Source organism: Ipomoea nil, unplaced genomic scaffold, assembly GCF_001879475.1.
Source record: "Ipomoea nil cultivar Tokyo-kokei standard unplaced genomic scaffold, Asagao_1.1 scaffold0457, whole genome shotgun sequence".
NCBI lineage: Eukaryota > Viridiplantae > Streptophyta > Magnoliopsida > Solanales > Convolvulaceae > Ipomoea > Ipomoea nil.
In genome coordinates this window covers 837,237-855,000 of record NW_017616885.1, presented here as the reverse complement: position 1 = coordinate 855,000, position 17,764 = coordinate 837,237, and the positions used below count along the sequence as shown (strand labels likewise).

The following is a 17,764-nucleotide window of genomic DNA, read 5'->3' as shown; positions in this document are numbered from 1 at the left end:
GTTATTCTCACAATTATAATGATTTAGTTATTCTCAGAATTTGATAACCATTTTCCATTTTTAAGTACATATTTGTTGAATTGCATGTTTGTCTGCAGGCCTTTAACTCATGGAAAACAGTAATAAAGAGTAATAATAGCGAGAAGAAGAAGAATAAAGAACATAGAAAAGTAATTCTTATTATCATTCGGGGAAGAAACTTTGTACAACATTACAATGGTATATATAACATCTCTATCATAATAGCTTTCAGGACTCTTACAGTATTAGGACTCCTACAGTATCAAGAATCCTATCATCAATAAAATAATGTCCACATAAGGTTTTACAACACTCCCCCTTGGACATTATTTTGCCATAATCATGCCTCGTTAAAAACTTGCTAGGAAAACCTTGTGGGAAAAACTTGGACAAGAAAAGAGTACAATAGAAAATATATTCATGTCTCATTAAAAAGTTCACTAGGAAAACCACGTGGGAAAAACCTAGTTGAAGAAAAGAGTACATGATATATGTAAAACATATATTGTATTGGTCGCCTCATTAAAAACCTTAACTTAAGAAAACCCTGTGGGAAAAACTTAGTTAAGGGAAAAAGAGTACAACCATAAGCTTTTAGGGTACAATCGGTATAATCTTCAGGATTTTGGGGTTTGTTTACTTCTTCACATTTACATTACTATATGATACTCATGACTCGTTAAAAACCTCACTATAAAAACCCAGTGGGAAAAATTAATCGAGGAAAAGAGTGCATGATGTATGTGTATTCTTTAGATTAACTGCCTCTTTAAAAACCTTAGATTTAAGGAAAAAACCCCGTGGGGAAAAACACTAAGGAAAAGAGTACAACTGTTAGTCGTCAAGACCCAATCTTCAGGATTGTAAAATGATACTCCCCCTCAAGAAGACAATCTTCAAATCCACACATAAAATATATATCCAAAGTTGTAGAAATGGATTAGTCAAATCTTCTGGATTGTCACTAGAGTGAATATTCTGCACAATAATTTTGTGACTCTTCTAGAGCTCGTATTGGTTGAATTTTGACGCTATATATGCTTTGTCAAATATTCTTTAACATACTCATATATCATTTGTGCAACTCAGGAGTTATTGTCCTCATTTGGGACATTGGGGGTAATTCATTATTTAACCAGTTTGGAGTTTTGGCATCACGGGGATTAAACATATATAATAGCCAATACCCCAAACAGCCTATCAAAACCATACATTTGTTTCTCATGTGAATACCAAATACCAAACTCTTGGAGAATATATTAAACAATATTCCAATATTTCATTGTAGAAGGATCCCTAGATGTTGTAGCAATTTTATCGCGAATATCATGCATGTTACGATTATGGAACTTCTCGTTCTAAAAAGGTGTTCCGACGACAAATGAAGTAAAGCACTGTTAAGGCAACCTATAGTTTGACGAAAACATGATACTTAACCATATAGATAGGTGAAAATAGGCTAACTGGTGTATTAAATGCATTCAATGAAAAACTCGATCTCCAAGTCGAGATAATACCTAGCTTTCTCAAGTTTTTTTTTCAAAATCTCCGTCTTTAGACATGAACTGATATCATCAAACTCTTTAGATATCTCATTGATGTTTAAACTATCAATATTGACTGAGATAATAACTAATAAATAAGTTCATTATCAACCCTTTATCGAGCACACAATGGTACATATTATTCCTTCTTAATGAGGATAATCACTACTAGAAAACTACCCTTATTGCGACGGACAAACATTGTGACGGACAAATACGTCGCAATAGATGACTTTTTGCGACTGAAATAGCGACAATCTTGCGACAAACATATTGCTCTTGTAAAATATTAGATTTAGAGCTATTGCGACAATATTTATGACGATATTGCGACAAACGTACGACGCGATTGAGATGTTGGTAAAAAAATAGAATAAAATGTCTTAGTGGGAAATCTATTTTTGGCGGGAAAACTTGCGACGTACAATATTTCGTCGTAGTTACTTTGGCGGGAAATTATTTTTCATTTATAGCTTTGCGACGTACTAGTTCCGTCGCAATTGTTCGTCGCAAGATTTATTTAGTTTAGTACATTGTATAGATGAGTAATTACGACAAGTTTCGACGAACTTGCGACATACATAAATAATAATTTTAATATATTTTAAATTTCTTTTATTATTAACTAAATGAAAATGTATAAATGTATAAAGAAAGAAAATAATATATGTATATATATATATATATATATATATATATATATATATTGGTGTATCAAGCTAATAAAAAATGGATTTAGAGCTATTGCGATGACATTTACGATGATATTGCGACAGACATACGACATAATTGAGATGTTGAAAAGTACAACAAAAATGTTTTAGCGGGAAATTTTTTTGGGCGGGAAAACTTGTGACGTACAATATTCCGTCGCAATTCCTTTGGCGGGAAATTATTTTTTTCATTGGTAGCTTTGCGACATACTAGTTTTGTAGCAATTTTTTCGACGCAAGAACTATTTTATTTATTAAATTGTGTAGATGAGTAGTTACGATAAACATTTCAATGAACCCGTGACATACATAAATAATATTTTTAATATACTTAAAATTTGAGTTATTATTAATTATTTCACAATATATAAATATATAAAGAAAAGTATATATATATATATATATATATATATATATATATATATATATATATATATATATATATATATATATATATATATATAATGATTCTTACTTATTATTTTTCATTGAATTGGCGCAAAAGTGGCTGATATATATAATGATTCTTAATTTTATTTCTCATTACCGCAAAATATCTGGCGGTCTATCTCTTCACAGTCCACAGCCCTAGCTCTGTGTGTCTTCTTCAAACTCTGTCTGGAAGTTTCACTATACCCATCTGCTCTCTTCAAACTCTTGCTTTCTCTTCCACACGCCACAGCCCTACCTTCTGCTTCAGCTCGGAGAGAGGATATACCTAGCGCCTCACCCTCTGTATTCCAACTGCTCAACAGGTGAAACAATGAACTACATCTCTTTCTTAGTTTACTTGTGTTTACTGTATGTATATCTTGTGTTTTTTAAGCATCTCATAGTAGTTCTCTACTGTTCTCAAATTTCTAAATATAAAATATAAAGCCAAGAAATGAGAAGATACTTCATCCCCATAACTATTCCCTTTATATTTTGAGAATGGGTTGGGATAATTTTTCCGAATTGTAGCCGAAAATTACTAAGTTGAGTACAACCCTTATTTTATTACAAGCTTTGGGACTGGATTTTTAAAAGATGGGAAGGTGAGTACAAATGTGGACAAGTACAAGCCAGAAAGATGAGTAAAAGAATAAATAAGAATAAATAAAACAAGAATCAATTTGAAAAATAAAAAACATGAATTATGAGCAAATATTTATTTAATGTTTAACCAATTTGAGGCTTTCTTGTTGAATATGGTTGAACTCATAACATATCCTCACTTGCCTACTGATCTTTTTCAGATGCACATCTCATACCTGTTGAGTTGCCAGAGATGTAATCCTTGATTAGCAGGTATATTTAACACTGCTTTACAATGTCTTGAATGTCGTTAATTTCTGTCTTTTATATAGATATCATCTCTAAGCTATTTGTATTTATTTAATATTTGTATGAAGGAATGTTCCTGAATAATATTGCTATTTAGTTTCAAGAAAAGAAAATGGTTAATTCTAGATTTCAATACTTTAAGGTTTGGATTACTTCATTTTAAGTTTTGGTTTATTAGAGAGTTCTATTAGAATTTAATGTGGTGCAATAAAGTTAATTCTTGCTTTGCTTACTTTTTTATTGTTAGCTTTGCTTTCCTTTGTAGCATTTCTCTTTGCCTCTCTAAGAGCTTGCATCTTCTCTTCCCTGCACAAAGTTTAACAGTTTTATGGCATATCGAACAAGAATGTAACTGCAATTCCTTTCTCTTCCCTGCACAAAATTTAACAGTTTTTTTTTTCTTTTGTATTTGTTTTAGATCCCCATTATAACTGTAATTTACATGTGCATGCATTTTCTTTTCCTATCAACCTATTCATCCAACTCTTTCCTAGACATACAAATGTAAACAGAAACAGGAAAATGTAAAGGTTATCAATTAGTAGAGGAAGGGATGCTATTAGTAGAGGAAGAAAAAATGCATGCACTAAGGCTGACATTAACCCCTATGATCCAAATGCTAACTGGGAAAAAGTAAAAGAGCATAGAGAAAGTTGGATCCCGCAACCAGTTTGGAATCATTTTGTGGACAATATTTGGTCCAAAGAGGAATGGATGAAGAAATCTGCTAAGGCTGCAAAAAATCGCAACACACTAAAGGAAGGAAGTGTCACCAAACATACTGCTGGTTCATGTTCTTTTGTTAAACATAAGCATAAGATGGTATGATGTTTTTTTACTATTTTATAATACTTGTCATTTTAACTAATTTTTTTTATGCTAATAATAAATTGTTTTAATAATTGCTAGGCTAAATCACTAGGACGAGAACCATCCCAACTAGAAATCTTCAATGCAACTCATACTCGTAAGAAAGATGGTGGCCAATTTGTGGATGGAAAATCAAAATCTGTCAGTGTAAGTATTAGAAGTATTATTCTTCTTATTAGTTACTTAAGTTTTTTTTTATATGGTTATATGAGGCTTATATTAGTTTCTAATTTTATAAATAAAAAAATATGGTGTAGGAGAAATATGACACAGCTTTGAAAGAGAAACATGGTTGTGATTCTTCTTCTCAAGTGATATTTGATGCTGATGCATGGAAATATGCAATTGGTGATATCAATCGCTCCCATTTGTATGGTTTTGGAGCTCTTGAGAACCGAAAGTCTGTTCTAGGTGAAAATTCAACCCAAAGATCCACAACTACTAATGTACCTAATGTAGCAAATGAGGCATTACAAGAGCTTTTCAAGAAATGGTTGTCAGAACAACTCCCTGGTATGTTATCTTCTTTAGGCTATCATCCTATGGATAGTGCATTTGGAGACAATGTTCCACCATCATCAAGTGGTGATAATCCAAATACTTCACAAAATGACAGTCAAGAAACCGAAAGTAATAGGGGTGGTGATTGACATGATGATAGGGATGGGGATGGACATGATGAATTGGAAGCACCATATATGATAATTTAGTATGTTGCTAATCTGGTGCAACACATAGTATTTTGTGATTATGCATGTACAAAGCTAACATCAACTTCTTTTTTTGGTTACAACTTTGACAAGCTAAACTATCCCAACATATTTTTTGGATTAGCTTGTCCATTGGGATTTATGTTTTGTATATTAGTATGATGTTAGCTAACAACTCTTAACTCCAATTTAGAGGAGGATATCAGTTAGCAACCCCATAATATTAGTGGGTTTTTTGTTGTTTTTGGACGATGAAGCCTATTTGTATTAAACTAATTATATCTATGATGAATTGAATTTACTATTTTATATTGGGTGATTCTTATTTTGTATATATGCACAAGATTTGTGACAGGAAAAGTATAAATTATACTAGTTTGAATGATGTGATTTACGACAAACATTGCGACGAACACTACGACGTAAAATATAATTATTATAATATATTATAATATTAACTACGACACAATTTACATATATTTGCGACAAAAAAATTATATTTAAAAAATTTGCATCATATTACAACGACAAACATATAACAACAATTGCGACATACGATTGGACGAATGACATTTAAAATTAATAAAATTGCGACGTACATTTCGACAAAAATTGGAAACAACGACGAATATGAGCAAGTATTTGCAACGATTGTATAATCAATTGCGGCAAAAAATTGATACAAACGACAAACTAATAAGCATAATTGCGACGAACAAAATTATCATTTGCGACACCTCGCGACAAACTAATGCGACTGATTTTGGTTACAAATTACGAAAAAATTAAATATATCGCGACAGAAATATGATCGTCGGTGATAATAATTAATTGCGACAAACAGTCGCAACTGAGCAATTGCGATTCAACCTGATGCAACGATCACGTTTTGTCGCAAAGTATGTCGCAATTTCTCTTTTGCGTCGAAATTGTGACTAATTGCGACGGAACCCGTCCGTCACTATAGCCATGTTTTTTAGTAGTGAATAACTCCATTCGCAACCCTTTAAAGAGTAAATAATGACACATAAATTCTCATTTCGGGAATTATAAATTCATTAGGGATTTCTCAAGATAAATATTAACTGCATGTCTAAATTTATTATTCTGCCAATAATATTATGTAGCGGAACTTAATGCCATTTACTATGGGAGAGTATATTTGATTAAAATCAATCAAGGGTCTTTGCATGAACCCATATGCTACAAACTCGCTTGATATCTTATCACCCCGTTATTCTTGTTTTCCTTCCACACCATTTGTAACATACAGGGTTAATACCTCATTGGTGTATGCGGAAGGAATATATTAGCGAGTTGAGCTGTGTATGCCTTTAATTGCTCTCTTTATACGTTAATCAATCTAGGCACTTCTGGCACCTAGCTTTGGATCCAGATTGTCATATAATATGAGCAATTTGAAGGCAATTGTGTTGTCGACAACTTATAACATTTCTCAAGAATTTCTCCCATATTTATAATTGTTTATGCCAATATTTGAGTCAACCAGATTCTAGACATTTCCCAGAACTATTCAGATCACATCTGGTTGTCTCGCATCCCTAGTATTATGTTTGTTTGGTGCACTGTGATTTGACTACGGTTTCTCGTCATCTGGACGAGCGCCTTCAGGACTAAATTATTCAAACTTTTCCAAGAGTTACAATGTTTATTTACTAGATCCCCTAGTATTATGATTCTTATCTCTTTTCATCGATAAATCTCCTACACTTTTAGCGTCAAGGAGTATCTGTAGATATATTTGGTCCAAGTTGGGGAAAGTATATGAGACCTAGTCACTCTTTTATGATCACTATGATCAATAAATATGTTTGGCAAATTATTTGCTAATATCGCAAATAGATTATTTTATGAACTTTGAGTTCAGTCTAACTTACATGGATTTAAATAATAAAGATGTTTTCATTCTATGAAATTTCTTGGCATTCCATTAAAAGTTAACCTATTATCTCCCCCTAATTCTGAGAAACAATCTTAATTACGTATGTAGTCAGCGTATCTATTGATCCCCTATAATGGGCTCTATGTATTTAAACAACAGACGGAGGTTTATAGCCCATAGAGATACGCTTGAGGTGGTGATATAATAAAATGGACTACATACTAAGACTAGAAACGCATATCGGGAAATGTTTAATTCTACCACGTACTATGTGTATGGGGGAATAATCATGGTATGCAGTTGGCCGGAGTTGTTTCAAATCAGCAGCATGCAATACTGCGTGTCCCCAACAAATGACTAGTAGACTGGACCGTTGCAGTAATGGTCTAGCTATTAGTTTAACTCTTTTGATAAGGGATTTAACTAGACCACTCTGGGTGTTCCACCTTAATCCCCATGGCCATAGAATAATCGTCAAAAAGCTGACGAGGTGAATTCACCAGCATTATCCATTGTCAAATTCTTAATAGGATAATTGGGGAATTGAGTATTCAATCTAATGAGTTGACTTATGAACTTTGCGAATGCCTTATTTCATGTGGACAACATGCACACATGTGTCCACCGGGTGAAAGCATCAATAAGGACCATGAAATATTGAAATGATCCAGATGAAGGATGAATTGGTCCACAAATATTACTATGTAACCTCTGCAGGAAGACGGGTGACTCAAAACCAATCTTAGGATGTGAGGGCCGAACAATAAGTTTTCTCTTTGCACAGGGAACACATGTGAAATCTTTTGTAGAAAGAATGTTTGTCCTAAGAAGGTTATGTCCAGTCGAATTTGAAAGTATCTAACTTATCATAGTTTCCCCAGGGTGACCTAAGCGGTCAAGCCATAAACCGAAAGAATATGTATCTTTAAATTTCTCCGCAAGTGCAACGCAGGAAGTTTGGGGCATGATATAAGAATAATACAGGCCTGAAGAAAAGGAAGGAAATTCTTCGATTTCCTTTTTTTCTGGTTATTTACCATTTTGGTCAAGACCAAGAATTCAGTATTGTTTTTGATTTAGTTTCAATATGAAACCCTTTGGACCGAATATCCTTAAAACTAAGTAAGGTTCTTTTATTGAGGATATAGGATGACAGTTTTGTTTATTAACTTTGTTCCGTTAAGAAGAATAAGTGAAACTCTTCCAGAGCCCACAATAAGAATCTTCTGTCTGTCAAAATAGTGTGCGTGGTTGCTCTATCTACCAAGCATAAAGCCGAAACGTCCCCCATATCTCTATAGACAAACGAGTAGTCATATCTCTATAGAGAAACGAGTAGTCAGGAAAACGAGGGATGAATATTCTATTCATAAGAAGATTTATTTAAAGAGCATAGAATATTTATTCAAAATGCACACATGCACTTAAAAGTATGAAAGAAACTGTCGCAGCCAATCCACGATTATTACATAAAAACGAGGATAGAAAGAAAAGAAAGATCATTCTTGATCTCTATAATCTTCAAGCTCATACTTCATGAGGTCATCATCAGCAGCATTAACAAGTGCATTTGCTTCTGGTAACGCAACATGATGAGACTCATCTTTAGGCCGTGTTTTGTCCCTCTTTAGTATTTACTGATATGCCTCAACCAAGTGCCTCGGGATGCGACATGTACGGGACCAGTGTCCTGTGCACCCACATCTATAGCAGGTTTGCTGCTGCCCGGAATGATTGTTGGATGAGCTTGGTTGTTCCTGATTTTTTGGCTGCCTTTGCTTGTTGCGGGATTTATGATTCTTATTGCTTCCATGTCTTCCTCCACGACTTGGACCCTTTCCACGACCTCTTCCTTGTCCTCTACCTTGGTTCCCCTTGTTGCTCGACTGGGTAATATGGTGTGCTTCAAGCACCGGTGCAGAGCCAACAGGGCGTGCATTATGGTTACGCATTAACAACTGGTTATGCTTCTCAGCTACTAGGAGGGCGGAAATCAGCTCAACATGCTAGGTATAGTTTTTGGCCCTGTACTGCTGCTGGAGTACAATACAAGGTTACTAGCATGAAATGTGGACAAAGTCTTTCCGATCAAGTCTTTGTTAGAAACCTCTAGTTTACAGAGTTTGAGCTGTGACACAATTTTATGTAATGCCGAATTATATTCAATGACAGACTTATAGTCTTGGAACCTCAAATTCAGCCAGTCATATTGTGCCTGGGGGAGGACAAGTGATATTTGTTGATCAAAACGGTCCTTGAGAGATTTCCATAAAATGTAGGGGTCCTTTTCGGTAATATATTTATTCTTAAGATCTTGATTAAGATGGTGACAGAGGAAGATGGGTGCTTTGGCCTTTTGGGCCGCATTACATGTGGAATCAGCAATAATAGTATATTGTAGCTCAGTTGATGCGGGATAGGTCTCAACATCAAGAGCCCAAGTTAAATAGTTACTCCCGTCTAAAGCCAGTTCGGTAAATTCATGCTTGGTTAATGCCTCCATGATGTTCAAAAATATTAGGATATTGTGTTATTCCAAAATTGACCCACGCACATGTTGAGAGAGAAGAAAAATAATATGCCCAATTGATTTGTGGATCAACTTAGTCAAGAAATAGGCTCATGTAGAGAATATGTCAATCCTAATTGACAAACACATTAAACCAAAAAATGATAGACAATCCTTAGGTATACTCCTAGGAAAGTTGGTCAAGACGAAGCTGGGTTAAATACCAACTCAGACAGAGTAATGTCGCAAGGGGACTAGTAGCAACGAGGCGTTTAAGCCAGGGCCATAGAACTAGTATTCTTCCTCAAGAAACTTCCTTAATTTATGTGTTCTCATATTTGAAGTATTTAAAGTAAAATCATTTGAGAGATCTAAAGATTCTCCTACGGATAAGACTTTGAATAGGGTAAACTATGAATATTTATGTACTAAATTCGCCTAAAAGGCTCTAAATCATGCATAGTAAGCAATCAGTTTAGACCTAAAAGATTCTAAAATTATTCCTAATAAACATGCTTTTCTAAAGACATAATTATAACAGTCAAATAATTATTGTAATAAACAAATATATAACATGCTTCAGATTGTGCAAATTACTCATTAATACTCCAAAATTTACATCTTATATCTGTAACCAAAATAACTTTATTCACAACATCACACCAATACACTAATAACATACCTTTTACCAATATATATTATAATTTATAATCTAATTAACTGTTATGCTTAATACGTACACATATACAAATAATATATATACATACAGTGCACCAAACCGTGTATGTCTATTCACCATATATATATATATATATATATATATATATATATATATATATATATATAGAAGAGCGCTCATATGCGGCGGGGTCTTATCATGCGGCGGTGCGGTCAAATTCCAGAATACACCAATAGTGTTAACAATATGCACCAACAGTGTAATAAAATCACACTCCAATGAAATGTAATAAAACATCACAAAATACACTACAGGCTCACAAAATACACCACAGACTCAAAAAAATACACCATATAACTCACCACCTCCAATGGTGTATTTCCGAACAGTGTATGGTGTTTTTACTCACACCTAATGGTGTGTGTTTGGTGATGCAGGGCTCTGTTTACTCTGTTTTGTGTGGTGTATTTCCTAACGTTGATGGTGCATATTTGGTGAACTATTGGTGTTGCTGCACCGTAAGAAATAACCGCACCGTAAGACACTGCCGCACCTGAACCCGCCTATATATATATATACATATATATATATATATATATATATAGATAATATATACGAATATACATATATGAGCCACAGAATCCAAGAAAGCAAACCACTTATAATTCCATATGCAAATACATACCCACAATATATGTATATGCGAACACATGCACATCCAATATCCACCATTTACAAAATTATAAGCATATGTACACGAACTCATACGTACAACATTCATTATATAGATTAAGTCCAATCATTAAACACAGTACGATATTTATTCACATATGTACAAATTAACACATACCTATTAAACATGTATATTCATACGATAAAAACAAATTACGTGCACGGATTATATCAGGCTGACAAATATAATTTGCATTAAAAAACGTATAAAATTACCGTTCACCGTAGTTGAGCGTGCTGATAATGTGTTGAATTGCAAGTGGAGAACAGTAATAAAGAGTAATAATAGTTAGAAGAAGAAGAATAAAGAACATAGAAAAGTAATTCTTATTATCATTTGGGGAAGAAACTCTGTATAACATTACAATGGTATATATAGCATCTCTATCATAATAGCCTTCAGGACTCTTACAGTATTAGGACTCCTACCATATTAAGAATCCTATCATCAATAGAATAATATCCACATAAGTTTTTACAACAATATTAACTTTAATTTGTGAAAAAAATCATTAGATATTAGTTAATTTTCATATAAATTAAAAATGTACTTTCTTTTATGGTTCATACAGTACTATGTGGACCATGGTCCACACAATAATTTGCCAACTTTTCCAGACTCGGAGATCACATAGATGGCAAAGCTTCCACTCTTGTTGTTAAGTATAAGGATGTCAATCGTAGTATGATGAACATCTTGAAAAGATTAAGATGTTTGCGTGGCCTAATGGATAAGATGCTTGCCTCCGGAGCGAGAGATTGTGGGTTCGAGTCCCATTGTGAACGATATATATCTTTTCCTTTAAAAGAAAAAAACAATCTCGATAAGATTGAAAAAGTTAACATAAGATAGAAATCATCCAAATATTCCAATACAAATTAACAACTCAGCCCTTATAGCTCAGTGGTAGAGTGTTAGTTTTGTAAACTGAAGGTCTGTAGTTCGATCCTCCATGAGGGCAATAATATATCTTTGGCTAAGTTTCTTTAAGCAAAATAGTGTATGCATATACAAAATATATAGGAAAGTTTGTACCTAAGCATATTTTTAGTTTTTTTTTTTAAATTTAATTTTTATTAAAATTTCAACAAAATATATTAGTAAATTTATTACAAAATAAATTATTTTTACGAAAATAAATGACGAAAAATAAGAACTTTTTTAATTTAATTTTTATTAAAATTTCAACAAAATATATATTAATAAATTTATTACAGACTAAATTATTTTTACGAAAACAAATGATGAAAAATAAGAACTTATTATAAGTTTAAATATATTAATTATTTTTAGTTAAAACTTAGAATTGAGAAATTAACGTTTGGATTGTCTAAACGATGTATAAGTTTATATTTATTAGTGTAAATGTGCTAGTTTATTAAAATTGAAAATTTAGAATATTAATTTCAAAATTTAAAAATATTTAACCAAACTCACCCGCTAAGCCAGATAACTCGACGGTTTAGGGTTAGGGTTAAAAAAATTTTAATTTGGTAAAAAATTCCCTTTATAAACCCGACAGGGTTGACTTGAAATCGACAGGGCTGATGTAACACCCCCGATTTTCACAACTTTTTAAAAACTTAATTTAAAGCCATAAGGTAAGATAAAGCGAAAGCAACTTAATTAAGTACGGGAGATGTTACGCCACACCTATACATCTTTAGGTGCACAAGCTAAATCTAAACATAATCCAAGTCAAGCTTATACAAAACCATGGCTCACAGGGGCAAAAGTCTAACAAAACAGTCATAGGGAGCTACACTATCTAACAAACTGCTAGCGCGCTCCTCCAAAGGCTATTCAAGACCTGTAAAGCAACATAAAGAAAGGGGATGACACCCGGTCAGCGAACATTGCTGGTAACCCATCAATACGCATTAAATAACATATATAGGTAGTATAAGTCAAAACCATTTTCGAAATGGAATACAGTATATATCAGTTCAAAAGTCATAGAGAGAAGTCAACTGCAAAGACTCATTCACGCTCTCAAGGAAAGAGGGAAATCAACATCCCACAACAACAACAAGACAAGGATTCCAACAATAAACAATACAACTCGAGATGAATTCTACTGATCACAAAGTAGAATACATCAAGACATGCTCATAGAAAAGATTAGACATACACACATTGGCAACTACATGCCACAGTGACAACTACATGTCACAAGAACACAATTCCAAGTTCTAACCTTATGCCCTGTTCCAACCTTATGGCTACCCCCGACCTTATTACAGTTCCAACCATTACCTTCTAGTGCCACCCTGTACTTCTGAGTCCAACCTTATACCACCAGGGACCGTCGTCCCCACTCCAACAATCTCCAACAAAGTCTCCAACATATGAGTACACGAGGATACCATTCATTTCATTCACGCAATCTCCAACATATGAGCCTACGCTCAGGTCACACCACCAATTTGATTCATGGCCACACGAGGACCACATTGGTACCTTGGAGATTAAGGCCCCAGAAACCTTAATCGTGCAATCAAGGTACCGCAATTACATACGTTTATCACATGAATCAATCAATGGATCACAACAAAGATATGAAACCGTATTTAACAACAAAGGATTACAATCCGACGCCAACATTGGTCAACACGAGTTGCCAACCACAATAGGAAACACAAACCGCAGACACTAGAATTTCAACATCAAAGTAGCATGCTTATCAAGCGGGTAAACCAAAATAGTTCCAATGAACATACAAAACTCATCATAGTCCAACGAATCATAAAGTTGGACCCTTAGCACGATTCAAGACTCCAAATCCTACATGGATTCCTAACATATCGTTCTAGACCTACGAAACATCAAGAAGACACTCAAATAGCCCAATAAAACAACATCGGGAGGTCAAAATATCAATACCGAGTCAAAAGAATCACGGGGAACAAATCTCCGACCAACACCAAATATGTACCCCACGGGTGGACCTCCACCCGTGGTTCCGCTCGCGGGTACAACAACCCACAAGGCAGGTTCCCCGCGGGTGGGCCGACGGGTGGAGCTCTGCCCGCCGTTCCGCCCGCGGGTACACCCTGTACCACAAAATAATCCCTTCGGAGATTTTCAACAACAAGTCCAAATTCAAGTCCAAAACACCAAAAATATCACACAATGCAACAATATGACTTGAAACCAAAGAAATAGCCAAGCAATGGCATACATGAACCCTAATAATAAGCTCTAGACATGCATCACCACAAGACAATGCATCAAATCTCACATTTCATCACAAGAATCACAAGTAGAAGCCAAGAAATCATCACATAAGTAAGAAAATAAGTTTTGTAAAGTATGGGTTACCTCATTCGCTTAACATCCAAAAACAACGTCAACATATGCTCAGCTCATAAGGCCAAGCTACCGGAAACTTGTGGATTAAACCGGATCTTCAACTATTAACAAAAGTACTAATTAAAACAAATTAATTAAGTTACTAAGGGGATTTAAACCCTAGCCTAACCCACAATTAACAATAAGTTTTGCCATCTAAGCTACACAACCCTTTTAACAAATTGTGGGTGCTTAATCGTTAAACAAACTAACACTTAGGCTTAAGATAAAATTAATTAATTAAAACTAATAACTAAAACACTTAAACTAAGCTGGGAATCAAACCCTACCCAAACACTAAGCAAAACACTCCTTTAACCATCACACTAAGCTACAACTTAATAATTTAATCAACACAAAAACTACTTAACCTTAATAAACAACAACAAACAACAAAGCTAGAAGCTCACCCCAGATTTCTTCTTCGTCTTCATGCAGCCAAGCCGCGGGTGGAACCTAGGAAGCTCTTCCACCCGCACCTCCACCCGTGGGCCTGTTCAACTTCGTCGGAGGAAAAGCCACCGGCCATCTACGCCGTCGACCGTCGCGTACCGCCGAAGGATGTCTTCATGGCTCTGTTTGTCGAAGGGGACAGAGAGCGTTGGATAGGAGACCTGCCACCTGTGACACCCCGAAATCCACATTCAATTAATGGATTAATTGAGTAATTAATCCTATTTCAATTAGTGAATTAATTCCTAAAATCCTAAAAATTCAATAGTTGGGGACAAGTAATTGACTAGTCAACCCCAAAGTCAAAGTTGTACCTTGAGCTTTGAAGGGAGTTCCCTTGTTCCTTACACTTCCTAATGTTAGTAAGGGCATTCTTGACCTTTCACTTGGTGTTAGTATTGTAACCTAACCTAGTAGACCATCTTCATTCTTTCCTTACACTTTCTAAAAATCTAGCTCCCCCTTCTCTCTAAAAAGGTGGGTAGCTTTTCTTCCAAGCCAAGTTGGAGCCTTACCAAAACTTCAAGAGTTGCTTCCAAGATTCAACCTTTCACATATTTGGGCATCTAGGAGGGTAAGATCTAAGTTCATCTTGTGTTTTTGGTTTCATCTTAGGTGTCTTTTCTTAAAGGTAGGATCTTTATGATCTTTTGGTTTGTTCTTGAAGTGGGTTTGGAAGGTGAGCCTTGTGAGGAGCTTGTTAAGGTGTAAAGTGAAGTCTTTAGTCTACAAGAGGTAACCCATGCTCTACAAAATCTATTTTGCTTACCTATATGTGATTTCTTGAATTCTACATGTGATTTTGCTATTAAATGTGAGTGTTTATGCATTGTCTTGTGAAAATGCATATCTAGAGCTTGTGTTTAGGGTTCATTTGTGTCATTGATTGGCATTTCCTTTGATTCAAGTCATTTTGTTGTATTGGGTGAGATTTGGAATGTTTTGGACTTGAATTTGAGTTTGGAGTTGAAAATTCCCGAAGGGATAATTTGTGGTACAGGGTTACACCTGCGGGCGGAACGACGGGTAGGGCTCCAACTTGCCGCCCACCCGCGGGGTACACTGGTTGGGCAGCCTGTACCCACGGGTAGAGGCTTACCCGTGGGCCTACCCGCGGGTACGTATTGTGGTGATGGCTGTGATTTGTTCCCCGTGATTCTTTTGACTCGGTATTTGGTCTTTTGACTTCCCGATGTTCTTTTGTGGAACTATTTGAGTGTCTTCTTGATGTTTCGTATGTCTAGAACTATATGGTAGGTATCCATGTAGGTCTTTGGTTTCTTGAATCTTGCTAAGTGTTCAACATTGTGTTTCGTTGAACCGTAATGAGTCTTGTGTGTTCCTCGGAACTACCTTTGGTTTACCCGTTTGATGAGCATGCTAGTTTGGTGTCTAAATGCTAGCGTGTGTGTTGTTTGTACCTTCCGATTGGTTGATGATAACTTGCGTTATTCATTGTTGTTGTTGTTGGACTGTGATACATTCCTTGATTGAGTATGATTTCATATCTTCGTTGTGATCCGTTGATTGATTCCTGTTGCGGTATGATGTGTGTGTGGCTTTACCTGGATTGCACGATTAGTGGTATGGTACACTAGTCACCAAGGTATTGCAGCGGTACTCGTGGTGGCCGTGACGTGATTATGGAGTTGTGACCTGTGTGTCAGGTTCACGTATTTCTTGGGAAGGCGTGTGTCGCCGTGTGTGTGTACGGTACCCTCGTGTACTATGAAATTGGTGGTCTTGTTGGTGGTTTGTTGGTGGGGGACGACGGTCCCAGGAGGGGTAAGGTTGGACTAAGAAGTACAGGGGTCCTGGAGGTAATGGTTGGAAGAAGAAACAAGGTTGGGGGTAGGCATAAGGTTGGAACCGGGCATAAGGAAGGCATATTAACTCGTGATGGGTGATGTCACGAGGGCTTGTGTAGTCATGGTTGTGAGTTTTTCTCTTGTGACATGTTTAGTCACAAAGGCAAGTGTTGCCTTGGCATGTGATGCCGTGGGTGAGTCTTATTCCTTTGCGTTCTGCTTGTCAGGTTTTGATCTATTGTGTGATGATAGATCATACCTTGGGACTTCTTGTGAGTCGTGTTGTTCTTTGTGGTCTTGGGATGTGTTCCGTGTTATTGTTGAGAGTGCTGAGTCTGGTGTGGCTATTATTCTTGGTTTTGCACTTATATATATATATATATATATATATATATATATATATATATATATATATATATATATATATATATATATATATATATATATATATATATATATATATATATATATATATATATATATATATATATATATATATATTCCGTTTCGAAATTGGCTTTACAACTTATATCTTACTTATGTATGTTATTTCACACGTATTGGTGGGTTACCAGCATTATTCGCTGACCGGGTGTCGTACCATGTTTTATTGTGTTCTTTCAAGTGATGTCTAGGCGAGTGCGCGGTCTAGTACTTGCTAGTATAGCTTTCCCCTCTTGTTTTGTGGCCTGTGAGCCAATGTAGATGTAGAACTTTGAGAGTATGGGATTAGATGTAAACATTGCAGATGTTGCCTGTGCGTTCATCCTTATGGTGAACGTGACATAGCACCCCGTGTTTCAGATTTTATCTATCTATCGTTCAGTCTTCCGCTGTGTTTATTGTTTAGTTCCGTTATCTGCATGTTTTAAGGCTTTTCATGCTCCTAACATATCAAGATTCAACAATCAATTCCTTAACACGCAAGAACAACAAGAATCACAAGAACATCAAGATTCCATCCAACAAACCCTAATAACAAGCTCTAGACATGCCTAAACATAGAACCACACATACAATCCATCACAACATCAAGATCATCAAGATTATCAAATAAATACACCATAATCCCTAGGCAAAGCTCTATCAAGACTCAATCACAGAATCACACATAATTATCAAAGGAGCCAATAATCAAGATATA

The 17,764-nt window shown here is 35.3% G+C and overlaps 1 protein-coding gene and 1 non-coding gene across 2 annotated transcripts; both read left to right on the top strand.

Annotated features, from left to right (window-relative positions):
* Nucleotides 1–4,161: 4,161 nt before the first annotated feature.
* LOC109172963 lies at nucleotides 4,162–5,245 on the top strand. Its single transcript, XM_019322213.1, has 3 exons — nucleotides 4,162–4,426; nucleotides 4,514–4,621; nucleotides 4,732–5,245. The coding sequence occupies exons 1-3, from the start codon at nucleotides 4,319–4,321 to the stop codon at nucleotides 5,122–5,124; spliced, it is 609 nt and encodes a 202-aa protein (XP_019177758.1). The 5' UTR covers nucleotides 4,162–4,318; the 3' UTR covers nucleotides 5,125–5,245.
* A 6,652-nt stretch (nucleotides 5,246–11,897) lies between these two features.
* TRNAT-UGU lies at nucleotides 11,898–11,969 on the top strand. Its single transcript has one exon. It is a non-coding gene; the product is annotated as a tRNA-Thr (tRNA).
* Nucleotides 11,970–17,764: the final 5,795 nt, after the last annotated feature.